This window comes from Gymnoscopelus braueri, assembly GCF_963280865.1.
Source record: "Gymnoscopelus braueri genome assembly, chromosome: 18".
Classification (NCBI taxonomy): Eukaryota; Metazoa; Chordata; class Actinopteri; order Myctophiformes; family Myctophidae; genus Gymnoscopelus; species Gymnoscopelus braueri.
Window position 1 is genome coordinate 12,103,348 of NC_137618.1, and position 22,909 is coordinate 12,126,256.

Genomic DNA, 22,909 nt, shown 5'->3' on the forward strand with positions numbered 1-22,909 from the left:
AGAAGATCAGTTCTCGTCAGCAAGCTGCACCATCGCTTACAAGCTTAAGGCACAATTAAACTCGGGTAGAGGTTTGGGTTGTGTAGTTGATATTTCTAAATATTCTCCTCATTGGCTTACACAGTGGAACTGGTCTCAAAGTCACTCTTTATCACACAAACAAAGGCAAATGAAGTGGATTCTGACGATGTATAACATTATGAAACTAGGTTCTGTTTTTTTTAAATGTCAACTTCCTGTTGATTTTACTATTTCAAGATCCGGATCCACAGATCTAGTCAGTGTCTTCTTCGTAGTTCAAATGGCAAAAATCAACAGGAAGGTTGACATTTGTATTTTCAAAAAAGAAGAAGAAAATGCAGAATCTTGTTTTCTAATGTTTCATATATCCGCTTTGTGAATGTACTTCAGTTATTTTCCAAGACTGCTCTGAAGGGGTAAACTGGGTGGAGGATCGGCATGGGCGCGGGTGGGGTTGTGTGTGGCATCCATTATTTATCTCTCCATTGATCTCTGGGTACACTCATAGTGTTGAGTGACATGACCTTCAACTGCAGCCAGCTCTAATCTGCTGACAAGACACTTTCTGTGTCAGTAATACTGGAATATTAGATGTGCAGTCAAATCCTCAGTGTTCATTTAACTCTGAGAGTGTACAATATGCAACCAAACGGACCCATAAGAGTCTGAGATACAATCATCCAGACTGAGGATTTTAGTGTGTGGGTAGGTGTGCTTTCGCTTACGTGTGCGCATGAATATCGTCTGTCGGGTGGAAACCTCATATGTCTAGAACGGTTACTTTTCAGGATTCAAATAAAAAAAATGGCAAAAGCAACAAATTGACCAGCTCGCTTCGCGCCGCGTTTCAAGCTTGCAGATCTGCTACTTTTGATGCTTTTGTGTGATCAAGTAGGGCATTAATTTTACGAAAAAACATAAAAAGTTAAAATATGGAGATAAGATGTTTCTGTCCGACAGCAACGATATACAGTATCTGTTGAGCGCAAGTCTTGCCCATATAAAAAAATTTGTCTTTTCCATAAATGAAAGCCCAAAAGTGGCGAAAATAGCTTGTAGACGTTGCTGCTACTTTCTGCAATTGTGGAAAAAAAGTAAGTAAAAGTGGTTAAGTGTATCTGTTTTTGTATTTTTTATTTTAACCAATGAAAGAATTAACAACAACTTGTGACTAAATAATAATTCCATTGGAACACAGATTCCTTTTTTCTATTTTCTGAAAAGTAACAGCGTTCAGTTGTCAGTCACATCTCATGGCTTGAGGTGTGTGTGTGTGTGTGTGTGCGTGCGTGTGTGTGTGACCTGCAGAGCCTGGACCAGGTGAAGGAGAGGCTGTGGGACGATCATTTCTTAGAGTTTGGTCGAGGGGTCCACATGTTCCGCACGGAGAAGATCCAGAAGCTGGTGGCCACAGGGATTCCCGAGTCGCTGCGGGGGGAGCTCTGGATGACGTTGTCTGGTGAGGGTGTGTGTGTGTGTGTACAGTATTTGCGTTTATGTGGGGTGCTCTCTGTGACACTGAATTCACACATCAGCAGCAGTATTCCGTGTTCTGAGAAAGCGGTGAGGTTACATCATTGTCACTGCTACGGCAGGAGGTAGAGCCAGCTAAAAGCGGAAACGCTTGAGAAAAGTTCAACTTTTTTCAGCTGCCGCAGTGACGTAAGACAGAGCAACAGCCAACCAGAAGCACACTGTGGTCTGAAATAGGTGCGGCCGAGACGTACACACTAAGCAGACTACTACTAACAGTTGTAGTTAATGAATAAAGATTGAGTAACTACATTTATTACTATTACCGTTACTATTTATTACCTAAAACGTGTAGATTCACAAACAAGCTGCCAGAGACGAGCACCGAGTGTCTGTACTTTTCCTTCCTGCCCGTGCGGGCTCTTGTACCGAGCTCAGCTTCCGGCTTGAGCCGCCCAGAATAGCGGAGCCCACGCCAGACCACAACGTGCTTATTTACGAGGGTGTCACTCATACCTCGGACATGCCCATTTAGCGGAATTCCATACTGTGGCAATCCGCTCGCCGCTGCTGATGCGTGCGTTCGTGTGTGTGTGTGTGCGTATTGCTCTGAGGTACTTTAAAGCTGCCGGGGAAGGCAGAGCATGTCATGCATGACAGATCCTCTGCTGTGCATCCAGCCGACATTTCCTCTGTACGTCAGAATGATACTTTGCAAACACGTGTTATTCTGTGTTCTGCTTCACTGCTGGGTTTCACTTCCCGACTGCTTCAGTGTCTCTCTGCCCTCTGTGGAGCAGAGTCCTACTGCCAAGGCCCACTACCTTAGGCATAGAGTCAAACTGCCAGGACCCACCATGGGGGCCACACGGAATACCACACCGTGTGGCCGGTAGAATTTTCACGCGCAAGATACGGCACGATACAGTGCACGCACGTGCGCGCTAGAACGCGCTCCCTCCTAGATTCACGAGCCAAGTACCCAAATGGCTACTTTGCATAACAGGTTTACAAGTGAGTGTGAAAATGTTTCCTTACTCCTTGCATCTATTCTATAGGCTACACGGTAAGCATCGCGAACGGCCTTCTACCATGCCGTTGAAGGCACAAGGGCTGGCGGGCTAAGTTAGTGCAGTGAGTGGCAGTTGGGGCAAACGCAGTCCCCACCAATATTATTTACGATTCTGTGCCTATCGGTACATAACTCGGACGGCGCTTAGTCGACTAGCAGAGCAGACCATCGGCCGGTCGTCGCGGGCACTCGCGCCTGGAGGCGCTCGGGCGCGACTCCTCGGCCTCAAGGTCTGCTGAGTCGGCGCGCCTCCGTCATGGTCCAAAACTATACTTTATCGGCGAAAAAAATAGTCTGCGGTTGTTTGAAAAAGTATTGTCCCAAGCGGGAGTCGAAACCAGACTCCCAGAGGTACGGTAGTCCAATGATTAGCGAGGTGCGCCACTGAGGCTGGTGCTCAAATTGGGTATTCGGGTTGTATTAGAATGTGACGTCCTAACTCTTCTATTGTAGAGGAAAAAAGTCCCCGCCCGAGCGCCCGCCCAATAGGGGAAGCCTCGCCCCGAACCGCCCAATAGGGGAAGCCTCGCCCCTTCGGGGCCACGGCATGGTAGAAGGCTGTTCGCGGTAAGCACCATAGCATCTTGGCTTTAGTAGCCGCTGCTGCCAGTATCCTATCTGCACGCAGAAATGCCTCAGCCACCGTCGAAGAAGAGAAAGATACTCACAAACTTTTAGTTTCAGCTCTATAATTCATGGCATTCCTTGAATTTGTATTAGTTTAAAAAGACTAAAACTAAGCTAAAAAACATTTCCTATACAAACATGTTACCTACTTTAAGGTAAAATGAAATGCGCGCGGTGTATTGGTGAAAAAAATCACCAATACACCCCTGCTTAGGCCCCTCCAAGCGAGCATGAAATAAATAAAACATTTGAGTTCTTAATTTGGTGGCTCACCTGGTAAAGAGTTCTTATCGCATAGATAAGGCTATAGTCATTCCCGCAGCTGACATGTCATCCCTTCTCTCTCTCTCCTGCCTTTTCTGTCTCTCTCTCCGTGGCACTGCCATGAATTTTAAAAAGCATAAATGTTGAAAAAGTAGATGATTTTTTTATGTACTGCATAACCTCACGGTTGTCTTACACAATTGATATTTTGACATACGCGACTTTGACCGCAGTCACCTGCACAACGCACGTCACCTATTCAAGCCTGCGTCAGTGTCCTGACTAACAAACTGGTGCCGGGGATATACTAGGTGTTTATTTGTTTTCTTTCTTTTCGTTCTTTCACTCGTTCTTTCTCACCGTCTAAATCTGTCACAACCACTAAAACTCACGTACCCACAAGCCGTCCCTGAGCGTGGCAGTGATGGATGGGTTAATTACTGCGGCGTTGCTCGTCAGGCCTTTAATTCACTCACCAGCCTCTTGCTTATTTCCTGCACCACTATTTCGGTGAAGTGGAATGTTGATGTAATGTAAAAACCAGAGTGGCAGGATTTAGATCGCGCACAAATAGACTATGATCTCATCACTATGTCGGAATGCAAGCCAGCGGAGTGGAGAGCTGAGTGCAGGCTCTGGAGGGGGGGGGGGGGGGCAAGAAGTGAGTAGGGCTGCAACTATCGATTCTTTTCTCAGTGATTATTCTATTGATTACTTTTTCGATTAATCAGATAATCAAGAAAATATTTATTCTATATCAACAAATTCCAAGAAACAAGAAAAATTCCAATAGTTTTTAGTCTGATCGACTAAAGCTGTATTTGAGCCTTATTTTTTACTTTGTCGTACAATAGTGCCGTGCAAAAATCCCTTAAATAGCTGACCGAGCTTATAGATCGGCTATTTTTGAACATTTGAGTCACCTAAGCAGGGACGTCATTTGAAATTGGTCATAAATCGGGACTCATCAGCTGCATAACTGCTGATACCGATGTTGTCAAAAAGTTAAATAATGGCCAACATGTGTGGTCTGGCTCTAGATTAAACATGCCCACTAAACCCGAGTTGTCAAATCTCTATCCTATAGACGCGTGCTCGGACCTGGGATCCCACAGGGACTACTACACAGACCTGGTCCAGAAGTCTATGGGCCACAGCAGCCTGGCTACAGAGGAGATCGAGAGAGACCTGCACCGCTCCTTACCGGACCACCCGGCGTTTCAGAACCCCACGGGCATCGCTGCCCTGCGACGCGTCCTCACGGCCTACGCCCACCGCAACCCCAAGATCGGCTACTGCCAGGTATGCAACATACAGGGATGAATTTGTTAAACTACGGGTTTTCAAACTTTTTTCATACCAGGACCCCATTTTTGGGCGATCCCCTTCATTTATACTGCAATTTCAAAGTTGAAATAAAGTTTATTTAAAAAAAAAAAGCAGATTTGAGTAGGAATATTTGTTAGAAAATACATTTACAATGCTGTGTCTTATATGAATATATTTTAAAAGCTACGGAAAACTGTTTCTGTTTGTAAATGGAAACATACAGTATTTAGCCTATATCTGTTGCCAGAACCTTAATTCACAGCCTATACTTTTTAAAAACGAATAAAACAGACTTAATCAGAAGGACACATTCATCTTTTTTATTGTTGTCAATGTGCAACCCGACCATCACCTTTCCGCAACTCACTTGGGGTCCCAGCCCATAGTTTGGGAACCTTTGCACTAAATGATTAGACGGTGAGAAAAAAAAAGCATTGAAACTTGAATGGGGGAGGGTCTCCCATATTCACTCACTGTCTACTCTCCGGCTTTGACTTTATTGCTGCTTTGATTTTATGTATGCCACTAGCCAACGTTTTAAACACTCATGTTAGTACAAATTGCTTCACAACAACAATGCTGGTAGAACTAGGATATTAGCTGCAAAGAATAGATTTTTTGTATCCGCCCCTTGGAAATGCAGGTTCCATACAGAGATTCCAGACTAATATCTTCGCAGTGATATTAGTCTGGCCATGCCAGGCTAGCAGGATTGGGGGTGCTAGTTTCAACCCCAATTCTTGTTAATTTCAACCACATCGGTTAATGTGGACTCCATAATAGATGAATGAAAAATAAAGTACAGAAATTCTTTGAATTATTTAAAATGGTTGCTGTGCTCTCCAGAGACATAACTTTTTCTAAATGTTTTCTTTAGAAGTCATATCTCTAGTGGGACAGCCATTTTGGACTAGTGTTTCAGAAATGTGTATGGTACCAACGGTGTATTCATGATTTATGAGTTCTGTACGTGTGCAGCGCTCACATTTGTTTACTTCTACATTCTCTTTCTCTTTCAGTCCTCCATGCCGTCACCTTTTCACTCCTTCTCTCATTCATTTAGATTATCTGTCTTTCTCCCATATTTCTTCTTTGTTTTTCTCCCTCTCTCTTTCTTCTGTTCCTGCTGGCTTTCTCATTCTTTTTGGTCTATGAACATGTCAGTCATGTTTTATGAGTATTATTACTTTGTGTATTGTTCATTTCTCCCAAGTCTATTCATTCTCACTCGCTCTGTTTTTCTCTCTGTATTCCCCTTCACCCTTATGCCTGATTTATAGGAATTAGGGGTGTGCCGATACACTAATTTCACCAAACGATACGATATTGGGCTCACAACTTCGATACGATACGATACGCACTTTTTTATTATGAAAATATATATAAAGCAAATAATATATATAAAAAAGCAAATGCAAACAAATAATTCTGTTTTTGCATTATTCAGACATGCAAACTTGTAGCTTTTCAGCTACAATAGCCGTTTTGAATCCAAATAGGGCAATAGTGTGACACCTGACCCGAAAAAAAAAAACATGTTGTCACCCCACCCTTTTCACCTCGGGGCTGTTTGCATGCCTGATTATTATTATTGTAAAAAAAAAAAAAATCTAAACGATATTTTTTCCCCCCAAAACGATACATATCGTCACGAAAACGTATCGCGATATATCGCGGGACGATATATCGGCACACCCCTAATAGGAATGTTGTCAAAATACATAGAATCATAAGATAGATGGATATAGGATAGGACTGGCATAGCAAGACGGGAGACGGAATGTGTAGGTTGTTCTTATCATTCTGATTGTCTTGTTTTTGTTTTGTTTCATTTTATTTCATTGACTTGATTGAGCTGGAAATGGTATGTGTTTTTGATAAATCAATACATAATTTATTTGGTCAGAATCACGTTAAGAAAAGACCCCTGCTCACTCAGCAAACAGCATTCTATTTCTCATTCTGGCCACCCATAAGATCCTTAGCTTCATTTATCTTTGCTGCTACGGTAAGAAGATCCACCTTTACCTGGGTGATTTCTGTGGACATGTTTGATCTTGACTTATTCTAGTTGGCTGTGGGACTGATAACCTAAAACCAGTGCAGTTTCTCTCTTGTCATCTTTGGTTCTAATCCACCTTTTTATAGCGGTGAATCTCGACCTTTTTAATTTCAAGGACCCCCCAGTTTCATATGCATTAGACCATGCACCCCCATTTGATACCATTATCTCTGGGACCCCAATTTACTCTGTAAAATGCATCCATCAGTCCATCCATCCGTCTATAGCGGCTTATCCCAAGCGGGGGCAACAGTTCCAGCAGAGAGCTCCAGACTACCCTTTCCCCGGGCAACTATCTCTATGAATATCTTGGCATCGGCGCCTGTCTCTCTCTCATTCCCTGTCTCTCTCTCTCTCTCTCCCTACAGTCTATGAACATCCTAGCATCAGCACCTGTCTCTCTCTCATTCCCTGTCTGTCTCTCTCTCTCTCTCTCTCCCTGCAGTCTGTGAACATCCTAGCATCAGCACCTGTCTCTCTCTCATTCCCTGTCTCTCTCTCTCTCTCCCTACAGTCTATGAACATCCTAGCATCAGTGCTGCTGCTCTACGCTAAAGAGGAAGAGGCCTTCTGGCTGCTGGTTGCTGTGTGTGAGAGGATGTTACCCGACTACTTCAACCGCAGGGTCATAGGTGAGGGCCAGCGCTCCAAGCAGCTTCCTAATGCAATAATAATAATAATTTGGTCCCCACTCCTTTGGGGTATTTGTCATTGTATATTTGCACATGCAGTATGTGAAATGTGTCCTCTGCATTTAAGCCATCCTATCTCAGGAGCAAGCACCAGCTACAGGGGCAGCACCAGCAGAGCAGTTTAGGGGTCAAGTGTCTTGCTCAGGGACACTTCGACCCTGGGGGGGGTCCCCAAACCCCACATTGAGAACCAGTGGCCTAGTTCATGCTCGTTGTCGCTTGTTAGCTTGTAGATCTGTTATTTTTGGCAAGCGACACCCTCGCGCAACAGAGTATCTAAATTAAAAGGTGCACCAGACAACTTTCATAAGGAAGATAGTGCAAGCGCACCCAGTTCAGTTTCCACTGTCCAGGTGCAGGACAAACGGAAAATATAAATGAATAAGGTCCGCACACTGGTTAAATGCTCCACTCGTTTATTGCGTTGAATGTTCTGATGAACAATTTTCTTGAGGAATTACTGAATCTCTGAAGAAGGGTTAATCAGACTGATCGATTTAATTGATTATAGGAAATATTTAAAATTTGTTTTGTGTCAATTCATTGATATATAAGAAAAAAAATACATAAATAAATAAAATAAGTATTGTTTTCGATATATTTTCGGTTAATTGCCCAGCCCTACAACAACAGAGTATAAATTTAAGCATTGCAGCGGCCTCGACAAACAGCCCCTGAGGCTTTTCAACCACCGCTAAGCCACATGGCTGATTTCCTGTGCTTTGTGCAGCCGTTTATTTACAGCATGCAAAGGTCCATTTGAAACAATGTCCTCTTCCTTTTGAATGTCTGTTGGAAAGCGGATGTTTTGTCGTGTGTGTGTCCTTATACATGTAGCTTTGAAATGGTGTGTGTGTGTGTGTGTGTGTGTGTGTGTGTGTGTGTGTGTGTGTGTGTGTGTGTGTGGAATGAATGAATGAATGGTTTTATTTGACTGTTAAATCAGATATAACACTGCTCTTCAGTTGTTTGCACACGTTAAAAATCCTCAAGGATAATAAAAAGCAACCCCACAATAAAGCAAGAAAACTAAACAAAAGACTTATAACCGTTGTGTTCCAACAACAAAACTAAATGGGAAAAGCAGAATACAAACCATATATATAAATCTATATAAATACAAGGAGCAAAATGGCTTTATGGCGTTATATAAAAGCGTATTAAAACGTGAAGGTGACATACTGCAGTACTTGGACACTAAAGTTTTTTAGGCCACTCTAAAAAGGACTTTCCGAAGCAATCTGATTTATTTTTGTGGGTAGATTGTTCCTCTGTAGTGCTGCCAAGAATAGAGAAATACGTTTTACCCATTGAATGGTTTAACATTTATCGAGCCGTCTCTTGTTGAATCACTATGATGAATGTGTCTGATCTATCAAGATGATTCAATTCGACAGGTTTAAGACAGGTTTGACATATTTTCCTGATCTAATTTTATTTCTGTCTGGCAACACCGCCAACGCATGCGTATGAAACTGCATTTAATGTTGTGTTTGTCACTTAAAGCACAGCATACTACACATATAAATAGCATGCCAACTTCAACACTTCAGCCTGGTCTCTACTTGGTAGAAGACAGTCTTTTAGATCGGCTATTTTTGTCAAGCAGCACTGGCGTACGGCTGATTATCATTTACTCATTAATCATAGAGGCCTAAATTTAGCCTATAATGACATGGCCACAATAGAGATGCCAGGGTTAATGTGGTTAGGTCTTGCGTCATGTGTCTATCTTATGTCCTATCGTTGCTGTTGGACTAAAACCTTTTATCTTCATATTTCATCTTTTTATGTTTTTTTCCATTAACTCTCTCAGTGCCAATGAAATAAAAAAATATGTTCATACTGTGCCAGCAATTTTATTTTTTTTCAAAGTAAAAAAGAAAGTGCTTAGGAAGCGAGATACAGCCTTTTTCAGTTATAAGTTAAACAAAGAGTGGATGGAGCTGCAAATCTTCAGATAATGATATCTTGGGTTCTGAACATTTTTTCCCAAAAATAAATAAATAATAATAATTGTATTTATTTATTTATTTTTAACTCGGGATTTCTCGTTTTGGCACTGAGGGCATTCAGAAAAAACTCGGATATCTCGTAGGGGTGTCACGATACGCCTAATCCACGATTCGATTCGACTTTCGATATTAAGGTCACGATTCGATTTTCGATACGATATATATTTTTAAAGCGTCCTTTTTTTCAGCTTTGAGGGCTATATGATTATTAATTTAGGCTATTGTCTTGATTTGTAAAGAAAAACACATGTTTCTCAATAAGTCCCTTTTATTTGAATAATATCAAATGAGAATAACAAAAAGGGTTTTATGCCCTTACAACAACTGTCATTTTCAGATTCTTCTTTAAGATGAGTTAACAACAAGAAGCTCTATAACAAAATAAAATCTAAATACAAAGTTGGACAAAAAAGGATCCAAAGACAACTGTTATTTGGCTACATGTTCTTAAACATCTTAAAGTATGTTCACATTGTTTGAGCAGGTAAGAGCTTTAACAAACAAGAAATGTGAATAATAAGCTAAGCCAGGGGTCTTCAACAGTTTTTTTTTTTTTTTACCTTAACCCCATCCCTTTTCTGAGGTGAACTTTAGCCAAAAATAGCAGATCTACAAGCTCACAACGCCTCGCGCTGTGAGGCGTTGTGAGCTTGTAGATCGGCGATGTTTGGCCGAGAGGTATAGGTGTAGAGGGGGAAAAGAGAAGACGGAGCAACTATCAGTGGAGCATAATCGACAAACGGTAGCCGTTTTGTCAACAACGCGTCGGGTGCCCTCATAATTCACTGGGAAGCCAAAATATAGCCAGACTTTTGACTTAAAGGAAGCGGGAGGGGTTTCCAATTCTTCCGTTTGTGTATCATCATTACCATCACTGGCTTCAGCAGTGGCCATGGTGAAATCTAAAGTAGTAGTACAGACGCAACGCTACAGCGGTGTCTGTACTCTGTGGTGTGTGTGTGTGTGTGTGTGTGGGTTGGTCGTGTCGTCTTTTTTTTCTCCCCCGTCGTAAGCACGCATGCGCGATGCACGGAAAAACACAACAGCTGCTCGCAGCATGGCTTCACCCGGACGTGCAATCGGATGTGCGCATGCGCGGGAGTATTTTTTTTTAATTAACCCTTGAATCGCGATACAGCTTTTGATTTCGATACACTGTATCGAGCGTCATTTTCGGTTCGATCTCGATACGTATCGAGTATCGTGACACCCCTAATTATCTCGTTGTGTGGCACTGAGAGAGTTAATGCATGCCCAATTTTATGCTTTGTCTTATGACAATGTTGCACAAAAGTAAGAACGCGTTGCACAGAGGTAGTGAAAATAGCTGATCTACAAGAAAGTGATTAAGTCTGTCTGTGGGTTTTATAAACATTTAACTAATAAAAAGTATTAACAAGAGCCTGTGACTAAATAATAACAAATTTACATTGGATCCATTATAACACAGGTTATTTTTTTCTGAAAAGTAACGTTTTATTTTAGACATACAAGGTTTCCACCCGACAGCGACATTATGTTGTGTCTTTCCAGGCGCCCAGGTGGACCAGTCGGTGTTCGAGGAGCTCATCCGCGAGCGGCTGCCGGTGCTGGCTGAGCACATTCCCGACCTGTCCCCTCTGTCGTCCGTCTCCCTCTCCTGGTTCCTCACCCTCTTCCTCAGCGTGATGCCCTTCCGGAGCGCCGTGTGCGTGGTCGACTGCTTCTTCCTCCACGGCATCAAGGCCATCTTCCAGCTGGGCCTCGCCGTGCTGGACGCAAACACGGAGGAGCTGTGCGCCAGCGCCGATGACGGACAAGCCCTCATGGTTCTTACCAGGTGATTTTGTTCATTGTGTGGTGTTGTGTAGGGCTGGCAACGAATGTTCTATATTCTAACGTATTATAGTCAAAATAATAATAACGTTTGAATGTGAAAAGTCATGTTCAAATTAAAAAAGAAAGTAATAATGATATGAGTTCTGGTGTGGCCCTTGGCCCCTGTAACGCACATGGCCTCGCGATCTGTCTGAAGCACGATGGTCAGTCTTTACCATATAAATACATGGAAGACTGGGCTGGCACTGCCAACTCAAAAGGTGTTCTATGTGGACACGGCCCCTTAGTGTGAAAGAATGCCAGTGATAGTCTCCTAATATTCATGTTCTGCACTCTGTTTTGTAGTTTTCTAATCTTACCGTCATGTGATCTGTTTTGTAGTTTTCTAGATCAGGTGAGGAGTGAAGAGGAGTCGCCCCCCTCTTCTTCTTCGTCTCCTCCTCTCTCCCCTCAGCCTGCTCCGGAGGAAACCCCCACTAGTGCCCCCCCTGCAGGACACACAAATATCACTGAGCTCATCAATGACTCATGCGAGGTAATGTGTGTGTGTGTGTGTGTGTGTGTGTGTGTGTGTGTGTGTGTGTGTGTGTGTGTGTGTGTGTGTGAGTGAAGGTGTGTGTGTGTGTGTGTGTGTGTGCGAAAAAAACATACAGGTCAATGAGGAGAGCAAGGTAGGGGAGAGGAGGTATGGAATGTACGTGTGATGACGTGAAACGCCGCAGTACACTCCATGATGGATGAAATGTTTCCCACATCAAATGGGATGTCAGCACACTTTTACTGTACTGTGCAGCATCTTGAGCTGCATCATTATGTATGAAAAGTACATAAATAATATAGTACTACATCAACTTCATATTATGAAGTTGATGATCGTTATTAGCCTGACACTCAGCCTGAATTTTCATTTCGTTTCACTCCATTATTCAGTCTGAAAGCCCTCTCAATGCAGCGGAGTTCTGAGATGGGGGCGTGGCCAAAGTGGGACTCCACTATGAACCAACGCGATTGGTTCATACTGGATTGTCCCGATCCCGATTCGTCGTACAGATTTTCAACCGAGAAACACCCGCCTTCGAAAGCGTCACCAGACCCTGAATGCTAGGCAAAGGATTCAGGGGGTGGAGCCAGGCTAGATCGTTATATGAATCCAGATTGATTGATTGACGGTGCACGTGCACACACACATCTATTTGTTCAAGTACAGATATTTACTGTTGTTCTCTTGCTTATAGAAATTTGGAGACTTGACGGTGAGGCAGGTGGAGAGGCTGAGATGCAGACATAGAATCCAGGTGCTTCAATCACATGAAGACACCACCAAAGAGAACGCTGTGAGTATCTGTTTTCCTCTCTGCCTGCCTGCCAGTCTGTCTCTCTCTCTCTCTCTGTGTCTTTCTCTATCTACCTATCTCTCCATCACTGAACATGTGCCCTTTCTTAATGTTAGCAAACAACTTGGCTGAAAACATAAGGGAAGTTATGTTATCAAAGTTAAAGTGGTTTGTTTTTTGCTGGGTCCAAAAATCCCCAAAGCTGATTAACAGTTCAAACAACTTGGCTGAAACATAAGGGAAGTTATGTTATCAAAGTTAAAGTGGTTCGTTTTTTCTACAATCAAACCGGATCTCTCTCTCTCTCTCTCTCTCTCTCTCTCTCCCTTTCCTTTCCTAGCTGCGGGTGGTGACCCCTGATGTGTCCATCCCTCCAGAGGACCTGGCTGATGTCTTTGACCTCTTCAAGGTACTGTTGTCTTTGTATGCTTACAGTAGTCTAGTCTGAAAACCAAACCCGTTCTCAAACTTTTCCAAGGACCCACAAATTAACCCCCATGTGAAATGATTTTATCAAGTGCCAGGGAACCCCATACAAAATGTTTCAATAAGTCAATAGCGGATATACAAGTTCATCATCTATTTTCACATAGTCGATGTACATACAGTTTAAAGGGTTATACTGTATTTGAGAACCACTGCTCTAACAGAGCAGTCTGTGAACTAAACCCCCTCCACACCTCGTTAAGTGCAGGTTCACACTGGACACAGAAGCGATGCAAACAGACACGAAGCGCAGGGCATGCCAGCCACTTTCATTTTGGGGCCCATCTTAACAGATTGGACCGCGAACACTGTGTGTGTAGCTCTGAAGATATACAGCAATGGTTTCACCGTCTATCTACTTTTTTCAGAGTGCAGCGTAGCTGACAATATGTCAGATTAAAAATACATCAGAATTGGTTAAACAAACATGTTAGGGCTAGGAAAGTTTGTCATTCAGTAATAACCAGGAAGTCACAACATAATGTTGTTGTCAGACACACAGGCAAAGATAATCTTTTATTGACCAAACATAAACAAGCAAACAGCGCCATCTTCAGGCTGTATCAGTACAATAGAACAGGGGTTCCCAAAGTTGGGGTCGCGACCCCACTTGGGGTCGCGGGAGACTGACGGTGGGGTCGCAAATTTATTTTGGGTAATTAAAAAAAAAATGACCCAAAAATTCAAATTTTTTATTCAACAGAATGGATGAAATACAATCTAAAAATGTTTACAAATAGTACATTTTACCATTTTAATACATTACAAATGCTCACCGAACGTGCAAGTTTATGTGCATAAATTACCTCCAGGTTTAGGTGGGGTCGCGAGTCAATTTCCGCATTATTTTGGGGTCGCGGCCTGAAAAGTTTGGGAACCCATGCAATAGAACATACATATTATTTCTCAGTTGCAGAGAGCACAAGGAATACATTTAACCTGCACTGAAGTGGAGAAATACAGGCAGTTGTACAACAGTCAGAGCATGTTTCACAAATACAACCCCCTTAAAGATAAATGTTGGGAAGCTGTTTGAGCTTCACACCCCAACACGAGAAATCAGGTGTGAAATGCGATGCTGCTGGTGTGAACAGCCAGGTTCCTGTTTGGGTGAGAATTTCACTTGGCAGCATACTGTTTGCATATTGCCATTTTACTTGTCTAGTATGTTGAAATTGTATGAATGAATTCAGCGGTGTAAAGTAACTAAGTACATTTACTCAAGTACTGTACTTAAGTACAGTTTTATTACTTTAGTACAGTATTTTTACTTTATTGAAGTATTTCCAATTTTCAGTACTTTTAATAGCAGATCTACAAGCTCACAATGCGTCATGATGCGACGCATTGTGAGCTTGTAGATCTGCTATTTTCAAAATATTTTTATACATTTTACACATTCATTTGAAAACTTGTGAAATGGGACATTCTGCATAATGACTACTTTTACTTTTGTACTTTAAGTATATTTTGATACCAATACCAACTTTTGTACTTTTACTCAAGTACATTTTGAATTCCGCGAACTTTGTATTTGTAACAGAGTAGTTCTACAATGCAGTATTGATACTTTTACTTAAGAAAAACATTTGAGTACTTTTTCCTCCACTGAATGTATTTATTATTGATTACATTTTTTTGTTTGTCTGTGTTTTTTTCAAGAAAAACATCAATCAAATCAATTTGTAGCACTTCTGTGTCCAGCGTGCCGTGAACCTGCCGTTACTCTCTCTCCCTCACTTCTCACTCTTCTTCACCACCTCCTCTCCAGACAGAGCATTTCATCAACCTGTACTGGGGCGACGGGAGCACCTCGAAGGCCCTGCAGCACCACGACTCGGGCCGGCCTTACGTGGAGCAGTACCGCGTGGACCGGGCCCAGTTCAAGAGCCTGTACGTGCTGCTGGCCCCCTGGCTGTGTGGGAGCCACCACACCGACACGGTGGCCAACAGGGCCTTCACGCTGCTGGACCAGGACAAGGACAGCCTCGTCACCTTCAGGGAGTTTGCTGGGTGGCTGGGTAGGTCAGAGCAGTGGGTCAGGAACCATGTTTATGGGTCGCGAGTAAATATCCCTTTTTTCCGTTTCGTACAACAACAAAAACATATGTATTTATATTTCAAAAGATAACAATAAAAAATCTAAATCAAAGAAATTACATTAAAAAAAACACTTTTGCTAATTTTAAGAAGTAGTGAAAATAGCAGATCTACAAGGTTGTAGATCGGCTTTGTCATCACAACAAGATCGAGGAGACAAATGTCTCTTTTGGGTCTCGAGCTAAAAGGTTTGGGTTAGCGATACGAGACGAGGAGGAGGCGATGAGAGGAGAGAGAAGGACGGACAGAGAAACACATTATGATTTTATGGGGAAGGTTCTCTCTCCTGATTGGATACAATCGGTATCCCGACCTGAAAATGCATTTTCCGTTTATTAAAGAGCTGGAGAGACAGGGAGACCCCTTATCCTGAACAAACACTCTATAGCAATGATTACCATCAGAATATATAGTTTTTTAACAAAGGAAAATCACTTGCCCTACCTTTTATGAAGTATAAACTCTTATAAACTGTAAACATAATAAACATTTTCCTTTCACAACAAACACATTCTTCTGTGGCAGTTTCAAATCGCAATTTTTGTCATCAAGTGTAGTGATATCAGATATCACTACACTTCTATAGTATTTATTAGCTCCAGTGGTGGAAAAAAGTACTCAAATGTTTTACTTAAGTAAAAGTATCAATTCTGCAATGTAGAAGTACTCTGTTACAAGTAAAAGTCTGGTGTTCAAAATTGACTTGAGTAAAAGTACAAAAGTATTGGTATCAAAATGTACTTAAAGTAAAAGTACTGAAATGTTTGAAACTAGCAGAACTAGCTCACAACGCGCCGCGATGCGACGCGTTGTGAGCTTGTAGATCGGCTATTTTCAAATAGCCTAGGTATTAAATAAGGCTAAAGTGGTTAATGTATGTTTCATAATGTAATAATTTATATCTGCAAAGTAACTAGTAACTAAAGTTTTCAAATAATTGTGGTGGAGTAAAAGTACAATATTTGCCTCTGAGGTGTAGTCGAGTAGAAGTAAAAGTACTGGAAATTGGAAATACTCGTAAATAAGTAAAAAATACCTCAAAATTACAGTACTTGAGTAAATGTACTGTAGTTACTTTACACCACTGCTCTGCTTTACAGTAGAGGGGTTGAGGGCTGAAAATAAAACTGGACACTAGGTTCCCACAGGGAACTCTCTATGGAATGTGTATCTCTTGCATACAACACAGCATCATACAGGCTCTTTGATTTATTATCACTCTTTGGTTTCCTTTGTTGTTGAGGGATTGTTGAGGGATTGTTTTTATGTAAGTGCATGGGCTTCCACTTCTCTCTGTTAAGCCTGATCGATAATAGCCGATCTACAAGCACTCACACTAGTAAGCTTTCTAGAATTGCTTATAGTATGAATCAGGTATTACCTGACTCAGTCCTGTACATCTGTTAACAAAATAACTTATCTGGCTGTTCCAAATGTCATGAAACTCTGAGCGATTTGTCAGTAAGCTGCCCCCAAAAACGATGAATTCACTTTTGGGTCTCAAAGGTTCAAGATCACAGTCAAGGTCAAAACGGCATATTTGGACATTCAGAAATAAAATAAAAGAGAGAATCGCAGGACAAGATGATATCACATTGAGAGCATACAGGTTCAGACAGTGGATGAAAGCCAGTTATGATTTTGTAGAGCATGTTTAAAATTGACCAACAAACAAACAAGGCCTCACAGCCACCCTGTTATCTTTGGCTTTCCACGCAGAGGAAAATGAACGACTCGAGGAACGATTACTTTTTGAGGAAGTGACCGAGTTTGCTCCTGTTCATTCACCAAAGGGAACGAATCACTTTGAACGAATCGCTCGCAAACATCACAACATACTCTCTTTTTTCTCTCCTTGTATCAGATATTTGTTACTGTGAAGACCTGAACCTGAAGATAAGGCTGCTGTATCGTCTACACATACCACCAGGTAAAACATACTGTTTCACTTTCCATTCTTCCTCATTGGTTAATCCGTCGACATTGTAAAGAAATCAACATAACGGCCATGGGTTAGTTATAGCCTGACTGACCTGTGTGTATATCTGTTCGCTCACTAGGACGCGCCTCAAAAGACAAGCATGCGTGCCTTCTGGTCAGTCACGTAAAAAGGCATGGCTGTAAAAGCATTCTTTATTCAGTTTAGACTGAGACTGAAACAAAATGAGCGCTCCCCCTTCGTCCAGCACATCGGCAATGATGATTTTAACTATATTCCCCGCCGTATCGGGACATATATTCTACTTTTCATTCACATTTACTACTGCATACGTTTATATAAAGTGGGGAGTACTGTATATGTGTGTGTTCCTTTTCCTTGCAGCTCTGACAGAAATTGAGGATGACCCTGCATCAATGAACGGCCCTCTAATGTCCACCACCAGACCCCTCTACGTAGACCTACCCAAGGGTATGTATCTAATCTGTTCTATGTACCGTTATGGTATTGCTACTTTTACTTAAGTCCCAAATCGGAATACTTCTTCCGCTACTGGGTATGTCTGTACAGCCCTCTACCCAAGGCTAAGCCATTGTAGACCTATAGGCCTTTATTTGTGTGGTGCAGCAGTGCTAACATGTAGGTGTTGCGTAGGTGTTGTCGGGGAGGTGAAGGATTACCAGCAGCAGCTGAAGCAGATGTTACGAGACCTGGCCAAAGAGAAGGAGAAGGGCGTGGAGAAGCCACTACCACTCATGAACCAGGTACATGCATTACTAACACCTCATACAGTATATCGTTGCTGTCGGGTGAATGTGTCCAAAACTGTCTTTTCAGGAAGGATTCACATTAGTTTTGAGCTTGTAGATCTGCTATTTTTGCTACTTTTGTGTGACACTAGTATTATGACAAACTAGGGCATTAATTTCCCCCAAAAAACATAAAAAGTAAAAAAATAAATGAGATAAGAGGTTTCTGCTCGACAGTAACGATATGATGGATAACTCTAGTACAAACGCTGAGTTCTCTTGTATATTGTCTGTTAAATCTGTCCCAGTGACTGGATTGTATCTTTGTATTGGTCAACTTTCTATGCACCCCCCCCGCAGTACGAGTTCATCCAGTTCTGCAAGACGCTGTGCAACATGTTCCACGGCGACCCCGAGGAGAACGACCTCTTCCAGGCCATCGCCACAGTGACCAGCCTGGTGCTGCAGATCGGCGAGGCGGGTCACCGCGGCCGCTCCTCCGCGGGTTCGGAGGTCGGCGGCGGCGGACAGGAAGAGGCCGGGCTCGGCCAGGAAGCGGCCGCCCTCACGCCCACCGGGGGGCTCGCGGAAGACCACCCGGTCTTCGGCGCCGAGGAAGAGTGTGACGACGGTGTCCGGCGTTGTCAAAGCTCCGGTAGCGCCGGCAGTACTAGCGGCGGCGTAGAGAGCGATTGGACAGTCAGCTACGCTCAGATACTGGCCTCTCTGTTGACGGAACAGGCGCTGGTGAACTTTTTCGAGAAGGTCGTGCAGCTGCCGGCCAAGATAGCCGAGGCCAAGGAGAAGCAGTACCACCAACGTGCCGGTTTGCTGATGCTCCAACAACGGACCAGCTGATCCCAAATGCGAAGCGATGAAACGCCCAATTTTACTTTTGAAGTAGGAAAATCTGCGGTAATGAATGAATAAGTATGACGTGACACGCCAACCGAGCCGTCGTAGCTGTGCTACGGTTTGATTGGCCAGACTGCAGATGCAGACCAGGAAGTGCTGTACACACTCCGTCCAGCCGCTGTGGACTACGTGCTAACGTTAGGCGTTTAGCCGACACTCTTATTGAAAGTGACTTACTGTTCATTAAATAAGGGTTCAGTGTCTTGATCAGAGACATTTTGACTAGATGGCTGTAGTGAGCCTTGTGCCTGTCACCTCCTTGACACTTCTGCTCTACTAGACCTTGTGTGTGCCCAGCCAATGTGTTTTATTAAGTATGGAGCGAAGCAAGAGTTCAAATGAACCTGTTGCATTTAATGATACAAGTTGATACTTTATATGTGCTCTTCATACTATGTTGTCGTAAGAAATTAACAATCTTTTTTTATTATATAATAATCTGTAATGAGGGTGGCGGTGTGTAGAAAGCAATATATACTGTAGCACACAGGATCCAGTGGATGTATAGACTATGAGCACCTTGGAGTAAACTTTAGTTTGTTGTTTTGTTGTTTTGAGTTGTTTTCATGGTCACATGGGCATGGTTGAGTTGAAGGTTCACGCTTTGAGCCCAGGCTGTGGTGTAAAGTGCCTGCCAGTGGCCATGTGACCACTGTCAATTCCCCTAGATTGGATGTTATAGGAAAGATGTGTGGGTGATGAATGGGAATCTAGGACTGTTGAATCAAAGATGTCTCCAAAGACCATTGCTAGGGATGGGACGATAATCATTGTTATCGTTAATCATGATAAAAAAAAAAGGCTCACAATAATCGTATCGCAGAGATTTTAATTTATTGTGAAATTGTCCTCTGTCATTCACTAGGATGAATTTGCTTTTGTTGAGCTGCAAATTCAGTACCACTTAAACCCTCTATACTTGATAAAACGGACCTGTACAGAGCACATTTTGGTACGCTCTTATTTCACTCTACACAAATCGATTCGCCAAGAATAGCAGATCTACAAGCTCACGACGTGTTGCATTGCAACACGTCGTGAGCTTGTAGAACTTTACCCCCAGAATAGGGACGCAGGGGGTTCAGGTGGTTTAATAAAAGTGCCGTTTTAAGCATATTTTGATTATCGCGATAATATCGTTAATCGCAATACTTTTTACCACAGTAATCGTGACATGTAATTTTCATATCGTCCCGTCCCTAACCATGACATACTTGGATCAGCACCATATTTTAACTGACACCTGACCATAGTACACAATAGGGCATTGGTTCACAAAGTGGGGTCCTTGGGGAGGTTCCAGGGGGTCCCCCACAAAATGTGTTAACCACTTTATCCGTATTTTATGCTTTGGCTATTCAAAAATAGCAGATCTACAAGCTCACAGCGAGCTTGTACATCTGCTATTTTTGAGGAAACAAAAAGTTTGGAGAAAAGAAAGTTTGGAAACCTAAAAAAAATTACGTAAATCTTCTCTTCTGGGGGTCCCTGGCACAAAACATTTTCAGATGGGGGGTCCGCGGCCAAATACATATCAATTTGGGGGTCCTTGGCACGAAAACGTTTGGGGGACGCGTCTGTCCACAGAAAGCATTTTTTTGAGCGACGGGGAGCTTTGTTCATAATGTCCCGAGTGCTACACGTGCACTGAGTGACATGCCTCTGCTCAATGATCTGTGACCTGTCTGTCCAACCCTATGCATACAGTACAAAGGTCACATTGATGGGTTGAAGGTCTCTCAAAGGTCTCTCAAAAAAATGCTGGACGGTCGGAGAGAGCGCTGAAATGCGATGCTATAGGAAGAGGAGAACTCCAGCATGTCTGTGCCATAGAAATGCATGGCAGAAAAGTGCTGGCGGCAGCAAAAAAAAGGCCCCTAAAGGAGCTTTAAGCAATGAAAGGGCCAGCAGCACTTTAGACCTCACTTTGACGTAAAAAGGCACAGGTGCGACATTCACTGTAAGACTGATCGAAATACCAGGACAACTGATGGTCTCGCATTGTGGGAACAAGATGGCCTCAGAAGCTGCTGACACATAGAAAACATGCATGGTCATCAATGCCATAGACATGAATCACAAACATATACTGTGGTTAGGGCTGCACGATACTAAAATATATGATCTTAATTCTTGGCCAAATATTGGGATTGAAGTATGAATTGGGTGGTATAGGTGGGACAATCTTTCATACACAGAAGAGGGGGGTGTAACTATTGGTAAATTTTAACATGCATAATTATTTTCTCTCGCTTTTCTCTCGCTGTGACATAATGTGATTTGTGGGCCAGGATTCTGCCCAGAACCACAAAGCAGGCCTGTAAAACCTTTCCTCTTTATTAAATGTATTGTTTATGGAAGTTACAGATATATTATTTTCTTGTGATTAATGGTGCAGGGCTACATACAGTATAGGCTGCTGGACCATGATGCAAAATCAGTATGCTTCTATTAAAGTGTGTTATTACAGGTTCATAAACTTTACGAGCAGCGTACTGATTTAGCATAATGGCTTCTATCGTAGCTGAGTGATATTAACTGACTCTTAAACTGAATTTATTCTCCATCACAAGATGGTTTCGCTTGCTGCCAAATTCAAATTCCGATTTTCAAGCTAGCTTGAAAATCAGTTCTTGGCCGCAAGGCAAGCGATACCGTTGTACTACCTACGTATATACAGTACGATTATAAGTACGAGGTCTCCGATCCCTTTCTAAAGGCCATTCACTCATACATATGTACAAAAAACGAGCTTGCAAATCTGCTACGATTATGATTCTTTAGTGTGACGCTGTAGTTTGATCAAGTAGGGCAATCATTTACGAAAAAACGTTAGAATATGGAGATAAGAGGTTTTTACCCTATAGCAACGATATATCATACTGTACCCATACTGCATCTACTATCTGGGCATGGTACAGTACTAGAGATGCAACAGTTAATCAATTTTACACCATCATTTAAAAACATTATTTTGGGGGGAAAATGAAAATTCCAAAATTTTCAAAGCTAGCTAAAACAGCAAATCTACATGCTCACAATGAATTGCATTGGATATTTGCGCAATCTTTGCGTAATACCGTTGTACGACGAGGTACGGAATAGGGCTTAAGTGGTTAATCAGATTAAATAATCAGTTTGAATTATTTTGTGTCGACTTGTTGATATAAATGAATGTTATCCCTTTCCAAAAATGTGCTTCTCAATTTTTTCGAAAAAGGAATCGATAGGATAATCGCAAAGGAAAGTATCAATTGTTGCAGCCCTGCACAGTAGCAGGCCTATTACAGTATGGTACAGTACAGTCACACCCTGGTGCATACCTATGGGTACATTTTCCCAGAAGTGACTATTAGAATGTCATCGCTGCCAAGACAGACTGAAGGCTAACTCTATGTTTGTGTGCCTTAACTGTACCTGAAGCGAACGCTATGCAAAACCAAACCTTACAATACGGTATGTACTGCACAGCAACGGGTCCGTGGCCTAATGCAAATCAAACTGGTGGCCCTTGAAATTAAAAAGGTTGAGAATCACTGCTGTATAGCACGGCACACTTGTGGTAATGGCGGGGGGGGGTGTGTGAAAGGGGCTCGGATGACATTAATGAATAGACTGTTTTAAATGTTATGATGCGACACGTGAAAACACCTGCCTACCCATTGTAAAGGGAAGGAAATATTGTTCCGTATTTATAGACGAGTTGGAAATTTTTCATAATTGCTCTGACAAAATGGGAACAAACCTTTTTCTTACGTTTGTTTATTTTCATTGATGAAGCAATACAACACAGTGTTTTTAGTACAATAATCTTTAGGGCATCTATTTGAAAAGTTCAGTTAAATGTTAAGTTAAGTTAATTCCTTTAATTTACTGCCAAATATTTCAGTTGTGCCTAAGGACTTCAAAGAACACGTTCCTGAATGTGATACACTGAAAATGTACACCTGGATATGTATTTTCTTGTACTGTATTGCTGAATGTTAAGTTCTATAAAAGCTTGTTTTACAGTT

General features: G+C 42.3%; 1 protein-coding gene across 2 annotated transcripts in view; it reads left to right on the top strand.

The window, feature by feature from the left end:
* tbc1d8 (TBC1 domain family member 8) overlaps positions 1–22,909 on the top strand; it is a 52,585-nt gene extending 29,676 nt beyond the window's left edge. Inside the window, exons 9-21 of one of the 2 annotated variants that reach the window (XR_013932033.1) lie at positions 1,330–1,480; positions 4,545–4,759; positions 7,363–7,480; positions 11,089–11,374; positions 11,755–11,908; positions 12,609–12,707; positions 13,048–13,116; positions 14,965–15,214; positions 17,158–17,223; positions 17,617–17,703; positions 17,887–17,996; positions 18,342–20,216; positions 20,268–22,909. Coding sequence is in view for 1 of the 2 variants with exons in the window: in XM_080412798.1 (XP_080268924.1) it covers positions 1,330–1,480; positions 4,545–4,759; positions 7,363–7,480; positions 11,089–11,374; positions 11,755–11,908; positions 12,609–12,707; positions 13,048–13,116; positions 14,965–15,214; positions 17,158–17,223; positions 17,617–17,703; positions 17,887–17,996; positions 18,342–18,839 (2,103 nt within the window). In the remaining variant the exon portion in view is untranslated. Of the gene's footprint in view, positions 1–1,329; positions 1,481–4,544; positions 4,760–7,362; positions 7,481–11,088; positions 11,375–11,754; positions 11,909–12,608; positions 12,708–13,047; positions 13,117–14,964; positions 15,215–17,157; positions 17,224–17,616; positions 17,704–17,886; positions 17,997–18,341 lie in introns of both variants that reach the window. The other variant, XM_080412798.1, reaches the window with a different exon arrangement.